General features: G+C 50.8%; 9 protein-coding genes across 9 annotated transcripts; 4 read left to right on the forward strand and 5 right to left on the reverse strand.

The window, feature by feature from the left end:
• Positions 1-1,805: 1,805 nt before the first annotated feature.
• On the forward strand, positions 1,806-4,425 carry BP01DRAFT_384960 (uncharacterized protein; the record flags this gene model as incomplete). The annotated part of the gene is made up of 4 exons (XM_025577558.1): positions 1,806-1,815; positions 1,888-2,052; positions 4,114-4,245; positions 4,337-4,425. 4 exons carry the CDS (start codon positions 1,806-1,808, stop codon positions 4,423-4,425), a joined length of 396 nt encoding a protein of 131 aa, XP_025428996.1.
• Positions 4,426-5,384: 959 nt separating this feature from the next.
• Positions 5,385-6,659, forward strand: BP01DRAFT_122564 (GPI anchored serine-threonine rich family protein). The gene has a single exon (XM_025570417.1). It carries the CDS (start codon positions 5,702-5,704, stop codon positions 6,548-6,550), a length of 849 nt encoding a protein of 282 aa, XP_025428997.1. The 5' UTR covers positions 5,385-5,701; the 3' UTR covers positions 6,551-6,659.
• A 485-nt stretch (positions 6,660-7,144) lies between these two features.
• Positions 7,145-7,888, reverse strand: BP01DRAFT_122553 (uncharacterized protein). The gene has a single exon (XM_025570416.1). It carries the CDS (start codon positions 7,707-7,709, stop codon positions 7,152-7,154), a length of 558 nt encoding a protein of 185 aa, XP_025428998.1. The 5' UTR covers positions 7,710-7,888; the 3' UTR covers positions 7,145-7,151.
• Positions 7,889-8,042: 154 nt separating this feature from the next.
• On the reverse strand, positions 8,043-8,891 carry BP01DRAFT_403942 (uncharacterized protein). The gene has a single exon (XM_025578699.1). The coding sequence runs from the start codon at positions 8,689-8,691 to the stop codon at positions 8,140-8,142; it is 552 nt and encodes a 183-aa protein (XP_025428999.1). The 5' UTR covers positions 8,692-8,891; the 3' UTR covers positions 8,043-8,139.
• A 1,378-nt stretch (positions 8,892-10,269) lies between these two features.
• On the reverse strand, positions 10,270-11,169 carry BP01DRAFT_384964 (putative esterase/lipase; the record flags this gene model as incomplete). Its single annotated transcript, XM_025577559.1, has 1 exon — positions 10,270-11,169. The coding sequence occupies one exon, from the start codon at positions 11,167-11,169 to the stop codon at positions 10,270-10,272; it is 900 nt and encodes a 299-aa protein (XP_025429000.1).
• A 542-nt stretch (positions 11,170-11,711) lies between these two features.
• On the reverse strand, positions 11,712-14,637 carry BP01DRAFT_403951 (non-ribosomal peptide synthetase; the record flags this gene model as incomplete). The annotated part of the gene is made up of 3 exons (XM_025578700.1): positions 12,923-14,637; positions 12,600-12,823; positions 11,712-12,446 (listed from the first exon to the last, which is right to left on the reverse strand). Exons 1-3 carry the CDS (start codon positions 14,520-14,522, stop codon positions 11,712-11,714), a joined length of 2,559 nt encoding a protein of 852 aa, XP_025429001.1. The 5' UTR covers positions 14,523-14,637.
• Positions 14,638-15,231: 594 nt separating this feature from the next.
• BP01DRAFT_403953 (nuclear transport factor 2 family protein) lies at positions 15,232-15,690 on the forward strand (the record flags this gene model as incomplete). The annotated part of the gene is made up of 1 exon (XM_025578701.1): positions 15,232-15,690. The coding sequence occupies one exon, from the start codon at positions 15,232-15,234 to the stop codon at positions 15,688-15,690; it is 459 nt and encodes a 152-aa protein (XP_025429002.1).
• A 3,423-nt stretch (positions 15,691-19,113) lies between these two features.
• Positions 19,114-20,604, forward strand: BP01DRAFT_301953 (putative dimethylallyl tryptophan synthase; the record flags this gene model as incomplete). The annotated part of the gene is made up of 3 exons (XM_025572049.1): positions 19,114-20,193; positions 20,239-20,388; positions 20,470-20,604. 3 exons carry the CDS (start codon positions 19,114-19,116, stop codon positions 20,602-20,604), a joined length of 1,365 nt encoding a protein of 454 aa, XP_025429003.1.
• A 509-nt stretch (positions 20,605-21,113) lies between these two features.
• BP01DRAFT_403956 (FAD-binding domain-containing protein) lies at positions 21,114-23,059 on the reverse strand (the record flags this gene model as incomplete). The annotated part of the gene is made up of 3 exons (XM_025578702.1): positions 21,114-22,076; positions 22,151-22,668; positions 22,789-23,059. The coding sequence occupies 3 exons, from the start codon at positions 23,057-23,059 to the stop codon at positions 21,114-21,116; spliced, it is 1,752 nt and encodes a 583-aa protein (XP_025429004.1).
• Positions 23,060-23,127: the final 68 nt, after the last annotated feature.

A 23,127-nucleotide genomic window follows, 5' to 3' on the forward strand; every position in this document is an offset into this window, starting at 1 on the left:
ATATCAGAGAAGGCCTTGGCGTGTATACTATTGTATAGCTGTAGAAAATCAAGCTTAGTAATAATCCGAATTGATTATTTCTTTATAATAATCTATTATAATGATAAAAAGGTTATTAGTTCTTATAATTATTTAATCTAGATGCTCTTCTCCTGATGAAAATCTAAAATATCTTCTGGTAAAGTAGTATAGTATCTTTACAATATAAAAATTCCACTAGTACTAGTATACTATGAGATATTTTACAAACTTTTATCTTTAGACCTATTAAGCGAATAAATATTAAATACTTTCCCTCCCAGACAGTATATAAGTAGTGAGCATTCCCTGCCTTAATTTATAAAAAAACGGAAAGACAGAACTAGGTATAATCAACCATCAAGAGAGTCAGCAGTTCTAAACACTATTTGGGCCGAGACAACCTCTAAGGCTTGTCACCTCTTTCGCGGCCGCAATGCGAAGAAGAGCTCATAGGTCACTTATGACTTAGGTCAAAGTTGACACTAGTCTAATCTTAGGCCAACCAGCCTGCCGGGCGGACTGGGGAATCCCTTGGTATGGAAATGAGAGGGTCGGTCATAAGCTAATTCTCATGGCGCATTGCCTCCCTGCACCTCTCATTCCCCAAGGGTGACATTTCAATCCATCCGGTCCATTCTGTCCATGCCAGCTAAGGAAGTTGCTGTGTGCAGTAAACTAGTTCAGTTGTTAATGAATCTTCTGATGTGAGACACTGAGCTATGTATGTTCCGGTAAGAATAATATTTGGCGAACTGTTCATGCATTGACGCTCTAGTATTGTTTCAACCCGATTCTCATGACAGCAACAAGTCTAGCTTTACTTGCCGAGGCGGGCCGTTGCCGTATTCAAATTCTAACTAGTCTAGAAGAAGATCTACAAGATTGTGTTCTTATTAATTTAAGTTAGAATTTTATTTTCCCCTCTCCCTTCTTCCTGGAAAAAAGTTACACGGGTGATGATTAGATAAATATCGCCTGGGTGTATTCAAAAAATAGGTGGAGAGCTTTCCACGGAAATTGACAATCTTGCATGATTTAATGCAGCTGTATGTCACCTGCAGTGGGGGGATACGGCTGATATCATGATGTCATTTTGTTTTCTGGGAGTGCTAGGAAACTAATCCCGCACAGAAGACATCTTAGTATATTACGGTTCATATGAATTTTAGAATCCTTATTGGAAGATCATCAATAGCAGTGTGATTAGGAAGAAACTGTTTGCTCCCAAAAGGGTGCAGTGTATCTGAGGTGAACTCATTATTGTTGCAAACATATATTATGATGTATGTTCACTGAATCTGTCCCAAGTATGAGTTAAGCTTGCATTCAGGGTAGCATCATAATATGAGAAATTCAAAAAAAGGTTTTGTGGGTTTAAGATTCGCCGTCTTCTTAAGTACCTTATATAATAACGAGTGATCGCTGCATTTCATTACAGATAAGACTTCTGCTTGCGTTTATAGTAGTATCATTATGTGAGAGATTTGATTTAAGTATTCTTTAGATTTCACAGTCCGCCGGTTGCGGTAATAGTCATTGCTTATAATAAAAGCAAGATATGATTTTGCTTTTTGATGATGTAAATATATAGTAATAGACAGGGAAACCATCAGTCACGTCACGCTTCTACAAAAAGCTACAGCCAAGTATATAAGTAAGAAAAGCAATAAGATGTAGAATTACCTTCTTCAATAATTATTCGTACTATTCATCTACCATACGTTTTTGTATATGAACGAACTTGTATAATCGACTCTACCGCAATCTCCTCTATCTAAGCAATCATGCCTTCTGGTAAGAATTTCAAAATCGAAGCAATTTTCTCTTGATATTATATCATCAGTGCTTACATTGAGCTTGGAACAGACCAGTCCAATAAGAACACAGGCAACTGGCGTACAACCAGAGAGAATGTTATTGAGACTATTGGCGAACTGACTGGGGGAGCCTCTTCCTGGACCAAAGAGAATAACGAACATCTTCAGAAGAAAGAACGTGAAGCACAAGACGCGAAAAAGCAGAAAGAGTCCAGTAGGTATTTTGGAATATTCTTAGCAGATCCTCTGCCCGAGAATTCGTCTAATTGTCCAAATTTTCCACAGCAGGCACAATCTAAGAACTAAACATGTTCTTGTCTCTACAGCCATGTGATAGTTCGACCAAGAACAACTAGGCCATCTCACTCGCTACTAAATCTGATATTCTTTTTCTAATAATTTCTTGCTTCTTGATATAGGTCTTATATATCTATTTATATTTAACTCTGTTATTACGTGATTACCACAGACTTAACTTTCTCTTATTATCTAACTAGGTAGCGATATTCGGACAAAGATACATTATTTATACCGCGAAATTCCACCCAAATTCATGTGATTTTTTGGGACCAATCTGGTAGAAAATCTCTCATGAGGCTCGCGACACTGAGACACACAGAACTGCTTCACACCACATAGCCAAGAGACTCCTGCCCAAGCTCGTTTTCAGCTTCTTTGCCAGTTTCTAGCCTTGGTTAGATTAGCCGAATTTGGTATCTCACTGGCAGCATGGACTAGCGCAGGGTAGAACTTCTCAAAGAACAAAGGAACGCGCTTGGAAAGAGTACTAGACCCAGTAATGGTATGACCACTTACGATAATAGTTGGGGAATCTACTTAAAGATCAATCAACTTCTTTCTCTCGTCTAATATTCATCCCCCTTATCCTTTTCCCCATCTGATGTTATCCTGTTCATAACAGTGTTATATAGTGCATGTTATCACAGTACACTGCCTTGTTATGGATTATTATTTCGTTAGATTCCAGGATAAGTCTAGTGTAGTTCTTTCTTGGCGCCACTCCAAACAATCAAAGAGTGTATGTGACGATTCTAGTTTCCAAGAGATATAAAGCCAGACGACCTCTATGATCTATACTGTAATAAGCAGCCTGAATCTTTCGAGTTCAAAACTAATGAACTTGCTTGACTTGCTTGGTCTCGCGAGTTCCCCCATGTGAACATTCCCTCGGGAGCAATCAAATCGCCCGGTTTTGTCGGGGACATGCTGGGATATCTGCTCTAGCGCACGGCGCCGGATCTAGCATCGTCAGGCCTGCACTCTCTCCCACCTGAGACCCTTCAGGCAGCAGTGCGCTGGATGTTTTCCGTACTCTTCGCTGCTGTGGTCACGAGCCTACCATCCCGTGGCCGCAGTACACAGACCTGTCCAACCACACTGTCGACCTCCGAACCATGCATGGAAGGAGACCATCCGCCTTCGGTGGGGAGTCGCACGCCTTGCGCTCGTCGTCGTCGGGATTCTCACAGCCTCACTCGTCTATCTCACGCGGGTGCGCCAGGATATCTCTTTCCCATCGCCCCGGAGCCCATCACCAACTGCTTGTTCTTCCTATATTGCAGTAGCATCGTCAAACGCCTCGCTTCCGCGCCGTGGCCAGAGTTGGGCCTGGACGCGCTGCACCGCGAGATAGCCTCCTGGGGAAACTATTCGTATTCGGCTCATTCCGGTCTCCGACTGACAATGGGATGGTGCAATTTGGCGTCGATTGCGCAGAAAGGATGGATTTTGACAACCCAGAGGAGGAAGAGGGGTACCAGGACAATGATGAGGGGGGAGGTCTTTTGGCCGGGGAGAATAATGGCTTTGAAGATTAAATTTTTTTTTCTTATCTTTTTCTATCCTCTTTCCGCTTTCTTTCTCTTCACTTGCGCAGAGAAAAGCGACTGCCATCAATATACATAACCTCGTGAGTGGTGAATGTTACATATTGAGGTCCTACCTGGGGCTACAATTCACTTCAGTGTGAACAACACCTTGTCGCGCAGCCCAATCGCCCTAGTCACAGACGCACAACACAAACCCAGCCCATTCTTTGCTGACCCTATTGTAATTCCGGTATTTATCTGCTAAGCCACACGCGCTAAGAAACGCCATGCAGATGCGTAGAATAGCAGCCTTGCAGCACCGCCGAGTGGTATTGGCTGGCTGTGGACTCCCGGTGACCAGCCGCAGGTACTGCATCCTTCGGGCTTACCGAATCTACCTATCAGGCATACAGAGGTAGTGAAAGGACTAAGTAGGGTTCAATCAGGACAGCAACTGCCTGCGCCACTGTCCGCATTGCCATCGGCGGCGCGGGTGCTGTTCAGCGCCTTCAAGTACAATCTAGGGTTCTGGCCGCCGGCGCTGGTCGCGCAGACGGGGAACTTGGTGTTCTATCGCAGTATGTATTCCAAGTCTTTGTCGGCCTTGTGTCTGGACATGAGACGTACTCGATGCTGGTGGAATCATGCTAATGGTGGTGGTGCGTGTAGATCATGAGTCCGGAGGCCATTTCCCGGGACCGGATAATCCGGTGGCCTTGTTGGGCGACCTGAGGGAGATTAGGAGTTATTGGGAATAAAGTCCAATTTCGTGGGAAAAAGCTGGAGGCGAGAGTAAAAGACGTGAATTGGGACGAATGAGTGTCAAGTACTATGAAGGAAGGTCTTTGGGTTAGGGTACAGCACAGGAGTCTCTTGTGCGGGGAGAGTTGATTTATGCGGCCAGTGACGGGCACACAATGAGGCACATAGCGATGTAGTTCGTCGTAGAAGGTCCAGCGTCTGCACCCTCAGATCCTTTTGGTACTCTGTGAGTTCAATTCGCCAGATTGAATTCAAGTTCTATTGACCTTGGGACCCCTGAGGTCTCCCTGAGCCCGCTTATTATAAAGGTACTTTATAAAGTCTAAGAACTTATCCTTGTATACTAAAATCTATACATACTCTCGAGAGGATAAAAATCAATATATATCTCGATATTTGAAAGAATCGTAGCGAGTAGATCTTTCCAAGCGAGTGATTAACGTAATAGGTCCCCGATTGACCGGAAATGAAATAAAGCTCATTCGATGCTGTGATATGTTATGTTCTGCGAGTGCTTAGAGTAGTCACGTGCAGAAGCAACGGAGCGGAGGTGCTTCCATTGAAGAAGCAGCATGTGGAAGGGTACGGAGTATCAGGAATGTGATTTGTTTTGTGGAATGTCTGATCGGCCGAGGCCCGGGTAAGCCAAAAAGGGGTGACAGCAGCAAAGAACAATTAGTTACGATGCAGGTCAGATGTCAATTGTTAACTCCGTCACAGATCTAAGACCGGAAAATCATGACTTCTGCCTGATCTCTTACACTAATTGCTAGTTTAATTGGCTTCCAGGAACAGTTCGAATTCTGAACCAATACATTGGCTGTCTCTTTTCTGGCCAAGACAGTCTTTGTGCACGGCCCTAAAGTGCCTCAAACCGCACAAATCACGGCCGCGCCCCACGGTGAAACTCCCCAAAATAGTTTACGGGACGCACTACGTACTCCCGGTAGTTCCCCACTAGTGAACCAGTATCCTTGGGTTCACGAGGCTGACCGTTAATCTCCGGGGGTGAGGAGATCCAACAAACTTGACCTTATAATCCCGCTTCCACCCCTTGCTTGCAATTCACCCACAACCCTTCCAATTCCAGTCGTTCTTTTAGCACTCCAGTCACTCGTTCAAAATCGGTTGTGTTTTTTTTTTCTCTTGGACTACGGCCCTTGTTGTCCTGAGCATTCTTTGCATATACCCCCTTTCAATAAACAAACCCCCTGACCCCGTTCAGCACACCACACCACACAACACCACACAGCAACCCCGAGCCCCATCACCATGCGTCTATCCACCCCCGCACTGCTCGTGTCGCTGACCTCGCTCGCCTCGGCGATCAGTATCACCCAGCCGGGGCTCAACGCGACCTACGCCGCCGGTTCCACCGTGACCGTGGACTGGACCAGCGTCGACACCGACCCCAGCTCCTTCAGCCTGTACTTGTGGAACTTCGTCTCGTGGCCGCCAACCTATGTCCCTCTGGCCCTGGACATCCCCACCGCCGACCTCACCCACCGCGTGCAGATTCCCTGCGACACCGACGCGGAATGGGGATACCAGATCAGTGGCATCAACGGCACCAACGTGTACATTATCTACGCGCAGAGCGAGAAATTCACCGTCACACCGCCTGTCCAGAACTGCTCTGATGCAGCTTCCTCGTCTGCGACCGTTCTGCCTCCTCCCTCGCGCACCCCTGCGGCTCCCACCTGCGCGGCGCCAGCCACGCAAACCGTATATGTCACGGTGAGCCCCACCGGTTCCAGCTCTGTCTCCCACCACCAGCACCACCACCACAGTCACCACTTCCACCATCATGATCCTTCTTCTGCCTCGCATGTACTCCCCGCTGCTACCCCTGCTATCCCTGCCGTTGTTGTTCCCGTCGTCACTTCCAAAACCGTGAAACCTGGAATCGTGCCTAAGACTATTGGTTGGTGTTCAGACTATTCCCACCCTGTGACCTTGAAGATTGTGCCCACGCCGACCGCGGCGATCGTGGAGGTTTCGTCGGGAGTGACGACGGTGGCGGTGACTGCTGCTCCGAGCGCTGGTGGGGAGGATGCTGTGGTTGTCACATCGGTGACGACGACTGTGAGTGTTGCTGGTGAGGGGTGTGCGTTTGCTTAGGGGGGTGGAGGAGCAATGGGAACTGAACCATTGGCACTGAACTCGATGGTGAACCTCCGTCATACCATCCAAGCCACCCCTCCCGACGATGTATAAACAGATGTATTGTACAGTAGATATCACAGTTATCAGAGTATGCAAGCACAGCATCCCATCCAACCTAACCTCTCCTCTCAACCACCACTGCAAACAAAACCGGCGGGCAGATCCGATTTGCACTAATCAAACATCCCCAAAACACAAACCCTCTCCCTCCTCACCCACTTCGCCCCCAGCCCTTTCGGCCGCAACCCCAACCCCTCATATCCCTCCTTCACCATCCGCTGCACCGACCTCACAGTCTCCTCCTCCCCCTCCTCCTCCTCCGAATCCTCACACGAATCCGACACCAATGCACAAATCAACACCTCCGGCAACGCAGGGCGGTGCAGATGCTCGAGATACCCCTCGATCTCCTGCCGTCGGACATTCACACACCCCCACCACACCACCGTCACGAGGTAGCTGTAGGGGACTGTCTCATCGAAGAAGAGAAGTTCGAACAACAGTTCCATTGTTAAGCCGTCCGGGACTTTCGGCGGTGTAGAGGGATTATGGTTCTTCATCCCCGCGAATAGACCAGGTTCATGCGCATGTCAACCTTATAGATTGGGTGCTGTTGGTGTAGGGGATAGAGGGGGATACCTACCCAGCTTTCCAGGCCGAGTTCGCTTCCAAACGGACCATGCGAGGCGGTCAGCACCCCCACGGAGCGGGCCGGGGGTTGCTGCACGAGCATGCGGCGCCAGCTGGCTTCCGGGCGGAGGTAGGCGGGATGCTTGGCGCGGTGGGCGAGGGAAGTGAGGTCGTCGAAGGGGTTCAGGCTAGAGGGGTAGTAGTCAGAGGGGGGCTGAGAGAGGAACTGCGGGAAGGCCCATTGTAAGAGAGGGTTTATGGTAGGGGTGGTTGTTGAGTCGTGGGATGGGGCATTGTGGCCAGATTTAATCGGGTGGAAGAAGAGGGCTTCTTGGAGGGGAAGGGAGGTGCGGATGAGGGTGTGCCAGGTGCGGCAGGTCCGCTGGGCGGAGGTGAGGAGGGTGCGGAGGTCGAGCTGGGTGAGGATGAGTTCGAGGAGCTCGGGGGTGTTGAGGACGTGCTGAGCGGGGTTGGATCTGTTCATTGGATTGGGTTGGAAGGCAAGTTCCGGTGATGTCTGATATGAACACGGAGTATGTGAATGTGGGGAGGTGAGGGGATGAAAGAGACAGACAGCCTTGGGTATCACGTGTCGTCAGCTTCGCTTTCACTAACATATAGTCCAAGGAAGTATGACGCTATTTCAATCTATCAGTGTTTTCTGTTCGTCTGGAAGTAGGTGCTTGAGCAAATGCATAGTTAGTATCATCACCAGCTGCTTAGTCAGTGCATCTGCCTGGCTGCGCCTCCACTGTGTCCTGAACTCCCCACAATACACCAGGGGTTCCACCTTTGCAATCTTTATCCGGCGCCAAGCCGTCATGATTCGCAGCAAATACTCCGTGATGGTCTTCAATATGCAGCTCAATTCGGCCCAGTAAGTCCACAATAACGTACAAGACAGAAACACGCAATTACCCCATCAGATCCTGCGGTCGCACAATCTCCCTGCGCATCATCTCCGCCAACACCGGCCCACTGTCACTATAGAACTGGAACCGGCTGATCCGCACCCCGCCATTCTTCTCGGTGTCGGCCCGCACAAACCGAAATCGAAACATGCTCTCTATCCCCAAATCCCACACGCGGCCGTCCAGATCCCGCACCGTCTTGTCCTCCTTGCCCTCCTTGGGCAGATCGATGTACAGCTTCCCCTCCCCGATGAACTCCCACCCGTCGACCAGGTCCACGACGCACACCCAGCTCGGTTCGTGGTGGGAGAGCTTGAACGCGGCGTAGTCGAGCTTCATCGCCTCCCACGCGGGCTCGCCGCCCGTGCACCGCTCGCCGTTGGGCTTGACAAACACAAAGTCCTCGGTCACCCAGTCGGTAAAGGGGGTCTCCCAGCTCTCGCGCGAGTCCCAGGCCTGGGTGCATTTCTCCATCCAGGCCATGGCTGGGTGGGCGCGGGCTTGGGTCCAGCCGTGGGTTTGGGTGATGAAGGCAGGGGTCTTTGGGTAAGTCATTTTCAATCTTTGAAGGCAGGTAGTAATTGTGCTCAGTGTAGTGAGTGAGATATGGATGATTCACTAGACCATAGTAGGAGGTCTTGGACGGGTTGCAATGCTTGAAATATGGGTGATTTCGCCCTCTCTCGCCGCAAGAGGGGGTCCTCTGATCAGGTCAACTGATCATCAATAATGACTGATGAGTTTCCGAGCTCAGTTGCTACAAAGTCCTCGTATACGAGGTTAATGGAAGGGAATCTAGTAGAAAGTGTGGGGAAGACCGGCCCAGATTCCGGAACAAGCTTCGACCCAGAGATCCCGTCTCGGATCCGCCACCGTGTCGCAAGTCCGTGCCGGAATAGACTCAAGGCGTGTACGTTCAATTGGTCGGAAGGATGTTGTTTCGAACAGCTTTCAGCATCTCCCTCGTAATCGAGTTTTGGTTACGGTATTGTCCCTTGGCCGTGCGGATGTGTTCTCTTCGCTGTGCATTCATCGTTGGTCAGTCGACGCATGGCCTTGCGCTCTCGGAGATTGAATGAATACCCTGGTCGACTTCAGAACGCTCTATATGAGCTGTAGCAGACAGAGATTAAATCACAAACAATCTATCTTACAATGCAATACTACATTCCACCCCTCTAACCCCGCGCAACCCCAGTAAACAGCCCTCATTCCTCCAAAGCAATCTCTTCCTCCCCTTACTGCTCAACTATAGGCGAGACTAAGAGCTGCTGCTGTTGGAGGCGAGAACACTGTATGCTAGGGTGTGGGCATCGATTTCGCCGAATGTAGCTTCAATTCGAACTTCTCCGGAATTGCCTCGAGACTAGCTAGGCTTCTTGGACGGCGGACGAGGGGTCACGGATGTGCACGCGATGGCCGCCCGCAAGGAGGGCCGAGGCGATGCGGCTGCCTAGGGGTCCGGCGCCGAGAACCACGATTCACAACTCATAATATTGATGATAAATATCTGCTACTGAGAATAATAATATGAGTCTTGTGCTTGCTGATGTAGATTCACTGTCCGTCCCAAATCGTGTCCCGCCGTCCGGAGGACTTTCGGGGCTATTCCTGAGAGCCACTCGGAAATGCTTGGCCCTTTCCCGCCATTAATGGAACCAGCCATTGGAGAAGGGCGGGCCGCAGCGGCACCCCGACCCCATTAATTGCGAAACTCCGTGTTGAACGAATGGTTCCTGCTCCCAACATGATCCCTGGTTAGGATCCTGATTCGATCCTATTTCTCGCAATGTCTGAGCCCGAGTATCCCTACAATACAAGGCTGGTTGGTAAGCGAATTGCTCCGAGACAAACGCAAGTCCCGCTGCATTCGCTCGTGGCTTGCCCTGCCGCCACGGGGAGGTCGCGGTGGAATGGCCAGGTACCTTGCAGCAGCAGTGTCAAGCGCACATCCGGTTCCCATACCCAAATGTAACCCCTTGCGGTAATACCCTCACCATTCAATAGCAAAAAGCGCTCAGCTCATGAGAGGTCAGTATAACCATTATATACATTACTGAGGTCTACAAGGCGGACTGAATTCAAAGCATATTACAATCCGACAAAACTCACAGCAAAGCTTCATCCCGGGGTCTATATTGAGCCCAAAAACTGCGCCACCAGCTCATATGCCTCTTGCTTGGCCTCCGCTCCCACCGTCCCTTCCTTGGCCCGCTTGTCCCACCCATGTGGACAGTGCTCCATGCGCTTGAGCACGACCCTCCGTCCCGGTAATGCGTCGACGGCCTCCGCAAGCCTCTCCATCTCCGGGGCATAGGGGTCCTGGGCTGCCGTGATGGCAGCGAGATTGTCGGGAAATCGTTCCGGCGCGGCAAACGCGGGCGAGATCCGCGGGTCATCGGCATCCTCGTCGCTGGCAGGGAAGTAGCAGCGATGGAAGAAGCGCGAGAGGCCGGCCGGCATCTTGAGCCGGCTGCTGTTGTCGGGGGCGGCCTTGTCGGCGAAATCCTCGGCCAGGTCACACGACGGGTAGAAGACGACGGTGGCGTGGATGGCTTCGCGCGGGATGTCGCTGACGGCCGAGACGGCCAGGGCGAGGTTGGCGCCCGCGCTGAACCCGGAGAGCGCGAGGCGCGCCCGGTCGAACTGTTGCGGATGTTGTTGGATATACCGGACTGCGTCCTCGACGTCGTGGAAGGCTGCGGGAAACGGATGCTCGGGCGCCAGGCGGTACTGTAAGTCCACGACCGTGTAAGACGTGTGGGAGGCGATGAACCGGCAGTACTCGTCGTCGGTGCCGTGACCGTCGAGGATGAACCCGCTGCCGCACATGTTGACGAGAACCGGGGTTGGGGTTTGGGCTGACTCGGCTGGAGGCCGGTAGATGTGGACTTTGATCGTGCGCCCTTCATCCCGCGACGGCCACCGTGCAACTTCGTCCGGATGCGAGCGTTTGACGGAGCCCATGACCGCGACGCCGACTCCGCGCAGGAGCTTGGCTGCGCAAGTCTGGGATTTGCCTTGGAGACCCATTTCGTGGGGTGAGGGGGCACAGTAAGTGAGAATGCAATTGCAAAAGCAGGAAGAAGTTTCCGAGGGGGGACAAAAAAGGTCACAGCATCCATGACTAATGGAATGGCATGTTAATGTGCATTGGTTAGTGGTAGAATCCGGATTCGATGACGCGTGTGGAGAGAGAGCGAGAGAGAGAGATGACGTTGGCGGCTTTCCCCGCTTCGGAGATAAAAGTTCACTCACTTTCATGACTTATGCGCTTATCTTATCATCTCCTGCTCATGATGTCATTACTGTTTCCATCAAATTGTAAGTCAAGTTACTGTACAGTACACAACTGGTCCCTGAACTACTCATTAAAATCATTCCTACTAGTTGGCCATGTACTCCAACGAACACATAACCATACTTTCACTACTACATCAGGGGACTCTAATTTGGGCACACCCGGGTCACAAACTATTGTCGCAACTGCATGCTGAATGCTGAGTTGAGCAGATCATCAAGACAAGGGACAGAACCGCCATCACAGGACAGACAGCAAAACAAAACACTCTCTCTTACAGACCTCGAGCACTCAGCGCGGCCTTCATCGTCTTCTGGAACCCAAACACATTCTCCGGAGATATCATAGTATAATGAGAGCCCTCCACCTCATGGAACTGCGGCTCCGACCGGGTAAAATCCCTCCACAGACTAATAAACTCATCGAACCACTGCTGCTTCCCCGATGCCACTTCTTTGATGGGGTTGCAATAGAAGATATCCATACGGGCAACAGAGGGGGTAGGCTCATAATCCACCGCGAGGTGGTGAAGATTCTGTCCGACTTGCGCCCAGTTCGCCAGGGCTGGCGGGGACAGAGCCAGTTCGGCAAATCGGTCGCGATTGATCTGTGCAAGCACCTGGGTGAGGATTGTATCCTTATCGAAGACCTCACGGAGCTGACTGGCCAGATCGGCCCGTTGATCGTCTCGGAGCAGGTCGAGGAAATTGCAGAGATCCAGCAAAGCGGTCTTCCAGTCCACCTGTCTCATGCGGTTTTTGATGTGAGGGGGCAAGTTGAACGAGCCCAGGAACTTGACTTCATCGCCCTCACGTTCCAGCTGCTTGGCTAGCTCAAAGGCCACCATCCCGCCGTAGGAATATCCGGCTAGGGCATAGGGGCCCTGGGGTTGATGGAGTTTGATGGCGGCGTGGTACCGCTGCACCATTCCCGCGAGTGAAGTAGCCATGGCCTCGCCGTCGTTGAATCCGGCGGCGCGTAGCGCGTAGATCGGTCGGTCAGTGAAGTACTTGGCGAGGTTCATAAAAGCCATCACCTCTCCGATGCCAGGGTGCGCAAGCCACAGAGGAGTCTTCTCGCCGCGTCGCTGAAGAGGCACGACGGGGTCATATGTACCGCTCACTGCTGACGAGCCACGCAGCACATCCGCCACCTCTCGGACGGTGGTATTGCGCATCAAGATGCTCAATGGAATACTACCGGGCCGAATGCAAGTGAGGTCCCGTTCCAGGTGCCGCTTCAGCTTGATCAGCTCAATGGAGGTGATTCCCAGATCGAGAATCGAGGTCTGAACCCCGAACTCCACTTCGGTCGCATGGTCAATCGACTGAACGTAGATGGTGAGCAATTGACGCTCAAGTACGTCCCGCGGTTCTTGATTAGACACTTTTCGGAATAACGCGAACCGCTCTGCGCTTTCTTCGGCTGCGCTGCGGTACTCGCCTCTCTCATAGGCAGTCTTGATCTGTGCGCGCGGCAGTTTACCAAGGGAGGACTTTGTGACGCTGGCCCCAGTCAAGGGGAGGACCTGTGGTCGAGAACCGGTCCGTTCGAGACATGCTTGGCGGATCGCCAGCACGGTGCGAACATGGGCATGCAGTTCGTGGCGCTCGTACGAGGGTAGGTATACAATGACGATTTCCTCCGTGTGCTCATTGGGAGGGAGAGAGGAGAAGCAACAAGCAGAACCGTACGTCAGTTGTGGTACCGCCTCGTAGAGCCCCGCCTCGATATCTGTGGGGTTGTACTTGACTGCGTTGATATTGAGGACGTCTTTGACTCGACCCTTGAGGAGGAGATGGCCGTGTTCGGTGTCATCAATCATCGCCAAGTCACCGGTAATAAACCATCCGTCAGCTGTGAAAGATGCCTGGGTGGCATCCTTGTTGTTGAAGTAGCTCCGGAACACAACCGGCCCACTCACTTCCAGATGGCCCAATGTTCCTGCTGGCAAGGGGATGTTGGACCCTGTGCCATCAGTCACTCTGACCTCAATCCCGGGCATGCATTGCCCGAGCGACGCAATGGCATAGCCATGGAGCTTGTCGTACTCTGGAAATCGCGTGTTGAATATGGCTCCTGCACAAGTCTCCGTCATCCCGAAGCCAGGCACAATGACGTTCTTGGAAGCTCCATAACCAGCGAGCAAGATTGAGACTTCCTCACACATGTGTGCGGTGTTGGCCTCCCCTCCCGAGGTGAGGTACGTTAGGCAGCTAAGATCCCAGTTGCGACCGGCACCTTCTTCCTCCTTCTGCTCTTGCTGCTGAAGCGTAGCATGCATGCGCGCAAGGAAGAAGTTAGGAGCAAACGTCCAAGCAACGCGATGTCGTTCCACCAGGGTAAGCAGGAGTCCGGGATCCATTAGCACATCGGGTGCCTCAACGAGTACTTGACTGCGGCCGGTGAAGATCGCTTGAAGGTGGATCTCAACCAGACCAGCCACGTGGTCCAGCCCAACCCAGCTCATGAATGTCGTGGCAGGAGGAATAGGCATGACGCTATGTTTACCAGTGACGGCCGCGGTGATCTGACGATGGGTCAAGGCAACCGCTTTGCAGCTTCCTGAACTGCCAGATGTGAGCATCAGCACGGCGGGCTCATCCGCGTCCGACATGAGGGCTGCAGGCCGAATCCTATCCTCCACAGAGTTTACCTGCTCGTCCTCCAGAAGGGTTTTGTCCACACATGTCGGCACAATCCCATCTTGACCAGCGAATGCCGGGAGAAGGTGGGCAGTGGTGAGACACGCTGGCTTATTGAAAAGTTGAGCCAAATGCTCCAAATGGGCCAGTCGACGATTGGAATTGTCGGGGAATGGAGTAGACATCACAGGAAGGTAGCCAGCAAAGAGGGACGCCCAGAGCCACAGCACCCGGTCTCCGTGGTTGTCGAAATGGAGAAGAACAATAGACCCCGGTTTGAACTGGAGAGCCGAGCCTGCCTGCCGCGCTTGGTGCAGCAGTCTTGCATACGATATCTCGACTGGCTTGCTCAGATTTCCAGGCGAGTAGATAAAAAGAGCTCCGCTATCTGAGCTGCCAACCGTGGCTACCATCGCCTGCTGCAGAGTCTGGGGTATCATGGTGGAGGTAGGCAAGAGAGGCTGTCATAGATGTCAATTGATGACCTGGAACTGGAAGCGAATGAGCTACATACCATGATGCTCGATGCTTTCGGTATCTTGGACTCTAACGAAGCAATAGGTATTGAATTAGCAAGAGATATTTGCAACCGAGTTTTTGACCAGTGCATAAAGTCGTGATTCAAAAGATTGATACCAGATATTTAAACCAGGGGTCGAGGTTGCTCAAATATCTTCGTCGTACGCCCAGCACGGCAATCTTCGGAATCTTATTTAGGATTCAGATATACACACTCTACACGAGAAGTGTCCGCAGAGTCGACGTGACGGGATGATATTACTACCTAGGCACTTGCTGCAAACGACCCCCAGCACATCATTCAAGCACCCTCAAATCGTATTCGATTACAAACCTACATCATGCTCAAGCAGCAAACCCCGACGTTATGACTTTTCAGCCGCATGTGTAACCGTTGAAAGTGAGCACACTGCGATTCCGGGATGGCCGGATGCTGAATACGATTGAGGATGGACAGTCTCATGCGTGCCGCAAAGAAATGACGTGGTGATAAGTGATATAAGAGCAGCAGCTAGAGTAAAGAGCGTCAGAGAAAACCATATAGCCCGCCTGAAAGTGGCGTTTGCAACATTTTTCCTATTACTTTCTCCCAGCCTCTTCCTCTTGCATGAACCAGCGCCACTACGAGAGATGTCTGTTTCCGACCACGATCTCATTCGGAATGCCATCGCTCACTGGCCCATCGCCGTCGATCGAGCTGACACCAACCTGTTGGTTGAAGCGTTCATGCCGGACGCGGTGATTCATTATCCAGCGCCGGTGGGGACACTCCATGGAATTGGAGGCCTGGAAGCGCTGCTGAAAACGCGACTCCATGGCGTCACAACGTACCACTGCCTGGGAACCCAGGTCATCCAGCTGCAAAGTCCTATCACGGCAACAGCCCGAACCTACTGCATCGGCATCCACTTCTACCCCGGAGAGCCGAGGCGAGAACTGAGAAGGATCTACGGATTCTTCGACGATAGTCTAGTCAAGCGGTCGGATGGATGGCGGATTGCGGAGCGAAAAGTCATTCACACCTACGAACAGATGCCATCTAATGGAGGAGAGAGATTGCCAGAGGTGCAGCACGCAATGAGGGAATAGGTGTTGATTTGTCTACGGCGATTCCGATGCCGTGGAGTGCAGCCACAGTCATGCTGCACCTCGCATTGGCCTCCTGGGATTATGCCTCTCATGTAACGAGGATGGATGTTATGTCTTCACTGTGTAGCAAAACAGAGGGATATGCAAGGAAGATCCCGGCTTATGATACACTTGGGATTTAACCTGCAGTACAGAATATAGCTTCCAAAAGCTATGTGGCGTGCAAATTTGACACAGTGTTCACTAATCCATGAAAAAGAATGTCCGTCTTTGTAGACTTGCTCACTGGTCGTCTGCAATCAACAAGCTATATGGAACAATGCTTGGGAGGAATCGCGGTCAGCATGGCACCTAAACACTCGCGGATGTTGTACAGCTGTGAAATCCTCGTATGATTCATAAGCAATGACAGCGAAAAGACGGACAAGCTTATATGAATTGGTGCTTGTCTGCCGTCAGCTACAGGGTCAGCTACAAGGTTAGTAAACTCGGCATTTACCCTCCGATCGATCAACCTTGCAGCTTTTGTACCACTGTGCATGAAGAATGCACGGCCCTACAGTGTCCTCGGCTAAGGAAAATCTGAAGAGCTTTCTATCGATCGCTACAGACCGCAGATTCCAACCCTGCGACCGACAAGAAAACAAGGTGTTCAGTCGCCAATTCCCTGTCGTCTTCTGTGGCAACTGACTTTTGTGTAGTGGTAGGATACATGAATAGGACACGGCGTGGTTATAAGCTCGATGAATATTTTGGAAAAAAAGTCTATGGCATAATATGGATTTCAAGTACTTGAATTGCACATGCGTCGCGAAAGATTTAGGGGTCCAAAGCCAATTCATAGAGTCTTGTCTTGCAATGCAGCATCGGTTGGGCTATTAAACCAGGCACCCAGCATGCGACTACAAGCGGCGGGCGTGCTCGCTTGTGTGGATTATACAGGCAGGTCGAGTGAATGTACTTCTATATGATTCAGTTGGGATAGTATGTCGCTCTGGCAGATACCATGACAAGCACAGCATAAGGAGAAAATTGTGCTTCAATTATGAACTCGTCCTTCTCAGCACTGTAAGCATAGCATATATCCTGCATCGGTTAAATTGTTCCCGCTTGTTTATGGGCTCTAGTTCACCTATATAAACCAACCACAACCAGTCATTTGCAACTGGATTTCTATATCATCCTCCCAAACCTTTTGTGTTAGACATTCAGACCGAGCATGCAAACAATACGTCACAGCGCCAGGCAGAAAAAACTACTAACATTACGGAGACCCTTGGGCCCTTGCCGAATGAACGTTTGGAGCTAAACTGCGCCTACGCTGAGGATGACATTTCACCGAAGGTCAATCCAGAATGAGGGGATTATCGTGCAAATGATGACCAGCCCTGAAGCTTGCCCGTGGTACCTCAAGCTGAAAAGCAGCTCTTGGCACAAGCTGACGCTCGTCGAAAATCTTACTTCCATTGAAGGGGATATCACCTTCCTAGAACTCACCAAGGGCTTGCTTCTTGGATCCACCAGCAATTCTTTTTCAGACTAGAGCATAATAGGATCAAAGCGCGTATGATTTTTGCTTAGACTGCCGCAGAGAAAGGTGTAAATCACCTCGGAGCATTAATTCCCTGCGAGACGTACAATACCCGCGACCATCTGGGCCTCGAACTCAACGCGGGATGGTCATCGGGAAATATGGGTATAACTCGACGTACCTTGTGAAGGTTGTCCTCCTTACTTGTACTGTACACCACCCGTTCGTTGGCCTTTTCGTGATCTAAAGGGCAAGCACATGGTGTCATCCTTCTTCAAACTTGCGGTCATACACTGACAGTTGGAATTTAGCAGAGAACAATCGAAAGCTCTAGCCAACCTGGTGAAGTCAGCATTATTTCGAGTCAGCCCAGAAGGATATCTGGTCTCGTCAGCTCTTTTGGAGTAGGAAAACAGGCCTAGAGTTCAGTGTCACGCAGAACATCGGCGAACATCGGCCCGTATGGATAACGAGTTGGTGCATTTTAGTTATGTTCTTGGGAATGGCACAAGGAGCTCAGCTGAGGCTGTCATCGATGATCATTACCACTTCATCCACAACTAGTACTCCGTGGCCCCAACATAGGGCAGTACTGTGGTCACAGCATGGTTCCGCATCTAAGTCTTAGCACCGAATGGAGAAGCAAGCTGAGGACCATGTGTCAGCGTCTGACTGCTCAGACCCTTGTGTTATGAGCTCTGTACGGCCCTATCGATCAGATTCGCGGAGATGTCTTATCAAACCGGTCGAATACGCTCATGATGACTTTGGTAACACAGAGCTGGACTGACTTCTGTTGGATTAGAGGAAGCAATGCTTCGACCTGCCGGTTTGATCCCAGCTCAGATTGATACTTGAAGCCAAGATACCACCGCAATCACTTCTCGCATCGGGTATCAGAACCAGCAGCTATCCCAAATGTAGCCTAGATTGCAAAAGCGTTGTACATACACCGTAGTGCGGTCTGTAGAGAAAGTCTATATTTACACGTCACCTTGTTCAGACAGCGCAGATACTTGCTTCACAAGTCGCACCTTCGCAAGAATTCATCATACCTACACGAGGTTCTGTTACACTGGGCACCACGAGCGGGTTGAAGATCGAGATCGTACAACAGCAACACGAAATGCAGGGGCGAGAAGGATCATGGGCCTACGAAGCGTGTTGGCGGAGAGGTGGATCTATACGAGCCTAGAGAAGGCACGACTTACATTGACTGCATGCAAAAGTAATGTGGAAACGTGGTCCGAGTGAGGATGCAGTCGGCGAAAATGACAATCACGAGGGCATATGATCCGACAACGTGGACCGTCTCTCGGTTTCACCATGGTCGTCATACGGAAGCCGTTCTGGAATCATGTCTTTGTGCTTTGCGTTTCTTGCTCTGTATCTGCACCTGAAATCCCCTCAGATCCTGCAGTCCACCTTTGACTGATCTCTCTGTTCATCTCTTCGCATGTTGAACTCATGAAAGTTACTTTTCCTCTTGGTGTATTTAGAATAGGCACGGTAAACGATGGTCTTACTACAGACGAAGATGTTCTTGATAATTTTAAACATACCAAAATGCCTGAAGGATGCTAAGGGCTGAGAGCATTCAGCTATTCCAAGATTCCAACTCGTTTACCTGGTAACACCCTTGGCTCGCATATTACGAGTAATGGAAGTTAGCCTAGGCTAAACCACCTTCTGTCAGGGTATACCGGCACTTCCAGACTAAGAAAACCGTTTGAGGTCTGGTAGAATTCGTAGCTAGCAACAAGTTTTGGCTCTGGTGACATGATTTAAAAGGGAGCCCATCGGCCACCAATCCTGCCATTCTCAAGCTACACAAACCTTATCAATTATTATAGTGCTAAGTACTACATCGCCTATCGTATATTATTCACACCATGACGACCAAATTGCAAAGCCATCTCTCTCCGGGTACATGTCCGGGAGCCAAATCCCCTTACATATTCCTCAGTCAATCTCTCCTGTTTCAGAATCCAGATGAATATGATTGGTGGCACCGTGCTGCACCCGTTCTGGCGCAGATGCTATCGAATGCCGACTACAATGTCGACAAACAGTACCAATACCTGACGTTTCTCGCTCATCATGTCATCCCTGCTCTGGGCCCTTCCCCGGAAAGCCCCAGATACAATCTCTACCGTGGCGTATTTGACCTTGAATTCAGCCAGAACTTTCAGCAATCGGGATGCATAATCCGACTCGCCTTCATACCAGCCAGCTATCTCGCCAGCGTGCCGGGTAAGGACCCCTTCAATCGGCTTTCAGCACCAGAACTGCTCGCCAAATTCGCCAAGGTGGATGGTATCGAGATGGATCTTCGTCTCTACCAACAGCTGGCTGGCGATCTGGCCTTGACCAAACAGGAAGAGGGCAGATTGTCCAGAAAGAGCCCGCTCCCTCCGATTTTCAACACTCAAACCGGCATCGCCCTGGATTTGCGTAAGGAGGGTAAAATGACCGTCAAACTCTACACCTTCCTTATGGGGAAATCCATGGCGACCGCTACCCCAGTTTCGACGCTGGCTTTGGATGCGATCAAAAAGATAGACCGGGGCACCAACCTCTTCCAGGCCGGCTTGCAGCCCATCGAGGCTTTTCTGGATGCGAGCGAGGGCACCCCAGATCAAATGGCGTTCGCGTGCCCCACCTCACTCAATCCCCGCGGAATGATTCAAGTCGGAACAGATCTGGTGGATATTTCTCGCACACGCTTCAAGCTCTACCTCCACGAGTGCATGCTGAATGTAGATCGATTGGCTGAGCTGTGGACGCTGGGCGGCCGCCTTCGTGAGCGCGAGTGTCCTGGCATCGAGAGGGGGCTAGAGGTTCTGCGCCAGCTCTGGGACATCCTCCAAATCCACGAGGGCTATCATTTCCCCATCGCCTATGCGACAAACGCGGCCGATTCCAGTATTACTGAGCAAAATGGCAACATACCCACCGCTGCAGGACAACCTGTCCTTGAGGGGTCTACCTCTCAACGGCAAATCAACTATGACCAGAAGTTCCTCATTCTGAATTATGAAATCCATCCGAGTGACCCCTGCCCAGTCCCGAAGGTTTATTTCCCGTTGTTTGGAATGACGGAGAATACAGTCATTGATGCGATGGTGGCCTTTTTTGAGCGGATCGGATGGACCGACCATGCAAGTGTCTATAGGGAGAATATGACCTTGTGCTAGTGAGTTTCTGAATCTCCTCGCATTTAATCCTTCTTCTCCTCGAAAGCTCAGATATCGGCTGACATGGATTCCTTACTTAGTCCTGCACTCGACCTGGATCAGGCTACCGATGTGCAATTCTGGCTCTCGTTCTCTTACTCGGCAAAGACTGGGCCATATACCACTGTGTATTACCGAGGTCTCTGAATGCTCAATTGCCGCCTATGGTTGTTTCGGGAGGTCAAAATAAAATTGATCAGGTTGTGGATTTAATCGGACCTGGCTGGAAATAATGTTTGCTGATATGAGCTGCGATTTTTGCGCTGACGATCTGCCTGCATATTCATGGTTGATAGCTTTAATGTTAGTGCTTTTCACACAGCTTTCGCGCTCATGATCTAGTGTCTGCATTTGACTCTTATCTAAACACATTGAGCGAGTCTTTCTGTAAGAACCTTGGAGGCGCGCATCTTTCTGGAATGTCCGCACGGGTCAAGATGTAATCTCCTTAACCGCATAAATGGTTGTGATGTCTCATAAATCCGTCTGGCGATGACTCGGTTTCATGTGGCCTAAGTTCACATACATGATGACATGTGTGCCAGAGTAAGTACGAAGGCAAAAGGATCGATTTGCCAGCTGTAAGCTTCCTTTTCTACTTTAACACAGACGACACTACCTTCGGTTACAGATAAGAACAAGGTACACAATGTTTACTACACCCGACAGATTCCCTCATCATCCCAATCCTCGCTCCCAACAGCCATCCTCACAATGAACAGTCCGTCTGGGTCCCAGACCTGTTTTATCGAATACAGTCGGGCATAGTTCTCGCCCCAAAAAGCACGGCGTGAGTCTGGCAATTCAATATCGGCAACATTGTAGTATGAACCCAAAGGCGGGACTTGGAGAGCTCGAACCATTGGCATCTGACTATTGACCATGATCTGAGTCAGAGACGTAGTTGGCAAAGTTCGTCGGATTGTCAGCAGCAAACCGGCCTCACGCCACGATGGGAGCAATGCACTGTCGACAGTGTATTTGTTTGCTTTGACTTGTCCTCCAACTGACATTAGAATCTCCACTGAGTCTCCCACTATATATTCCAAGTTGGAAAGCACGTCCATGATATGCGAGGTTCCATTGTGCGAGAAGAACAAGTCCTCGGAGATCAGGACTGAGCCTTCGATCAGCCCGTAGGCTGCACCTGTCATTTGTCTAGGGATATTGAGCCAAGCCGACAAATTTGGGTACCTGGTCAACTCGGATTTGTATGCTGGGGAGAGTCCCTTGGCTTCCAGTGCACTGTGCAGCATGTTGAGGTGCTTTTCCACGGGATCTTTGTCGCTGGTGTTGACGAACAAGACATGTGCCTCAAGCACTGCGCGGTCCTCTAGAAATCGCGGCACGATAATGGCACTGGTCTTATTGTCCTTGTGTTTCAGCACAGGGAGCAGGTTGGTTAGCTCGGTGGTGATATCCCAAATAGCTTGGTCGGCATCGCTGGTCCTGGTTGGATGCCTGGGAAGATCTGCCGTCAAGAGGAAGTGGATCGCTGGTACGTCTGGGAATGTGCGAATCGTGGTATTGACCACCACCCCAAACGTCCCACCGCCTCCCCCTCTCAGGGCCCAAAAGAGGTCTTTGTTCTGGTACTCATTGGCGATCACCAGATCTCCCTTTTTTTGGGGGCGATGAACCTCCGTCAGCTCTTATCCCATGATGATAACAAGCAGGATTGGGCGTCACCGACCTTGGCAGTAACCACGTGAAATTCCAGCGCATTATCTGAGGCGATTCCATAAGCAGGCCCCAAGAACCCCAGTCCACCACCTTGTAAGAACCCTCCGCTCGCAGCCACAGTACTACAAGTCCCCGTTACCATGTTCACGCCATGCTCCCGGCCCGCCGCTAAGGCTTCGAGCCCTAAAACCCCGGCGCCAATGGTCACTGCCGATCCCTCAGATTTGTCTCCGCCTTGCGGGACAAATTCCTGCATGAACTGTATCTCCTTCAAGAGATTTACATTGATTTGGAAGGATCCTACTCCACTGGATCTGCCGATCCCATCGTGGCCGGTATTTCGGATTGCGACGTGCAGGTTATGGAAGCTCGCAAAGCGAACGGCCTCTTGTATGTCTTGAGCTGTTTGCGCCAGGACCCCGTATACAGGAATCCGGCCCTGGTCACATGGTATCGCACGAGGAGTGTCGATGAAGCAGCTTCTGTTGCGATATGGCCGGGTTTCCCAAGTCACCGATTGTAATGCCCCTAACAGACAGACAGGTCATTCTTAGCTGCCTGGCTCTGTAGTAGATCTATGAGACCTGGTGGGGCAGTTGACTGAGGAATGCAGGGCCATGCTTTGTGTGACTGGGAATAAACACCAACCTGGTTTCTCAATGCGCCAAAGGGAATCATGGGTTGAGTTCTGGGCGATAGCACAGAGCGCTGCATTATACTCCCTTCCGTGGCAAACTGCACCAACAGGTCGAATGCGGATCAAACGGCCATTGACGCTACGGTTGAACGTATTCCAATCGTGGAGTGTTGGCCAGCAGTTGTCATCTGGTAAACAACGACAGTCTTGCGAGTGTTGACGAGTGGTAATTGAAACGACATCTCTTGGCATCTGCAACAAACAAAGACAGAATATGAGCATCATGATACGTGCGGGGATTGCCATTGTGCTGGGCTCCTAGAATCTAATGCTGGAGCCGCAGTATTGTG

Source organism: Aspergillus saccharolyticus (assembly GCF_003184585.1).
Source record: "Aspergillus saccharolyticus JOP 1030-1 unplaced genomic scaffold BP01scaffold_30, whole genome shotgun sequence".
NCBI lineage: Eukaryota > Fungi > Ascomycota > Eurotiomycetes > Eurotiales > Aspergillaceae > Aspergillus > Aspergillus saccharolyticus.

What these genes read in the sequence shown, in the direction of transcription:
- BP01DRAFT_122564 (XM_025570417.1), top strand. Translation starts at nt 5,702, where the DNA reads ATGCGTCTATCCACCCCCGCACTGCTCGTGTCGCTGACCTCGCTCGCC.
- BP01DRAFT_122553 (XM_025570416.1), bottom strand. Translation starts at nt 7,709, where the DNA reads ATGAACAGATCCAACCCCGCTCAGCACGTCCTCAACACCCCCGAGCTC.
- BP01DRAFT_403942 (XM_025578699.1), bottom strand. Translation starts at nt 8,691, where the DNA reads ATGACTTACCCAAAGACCCCTGCCTTCATCACCCAAACCCACGGCTGG.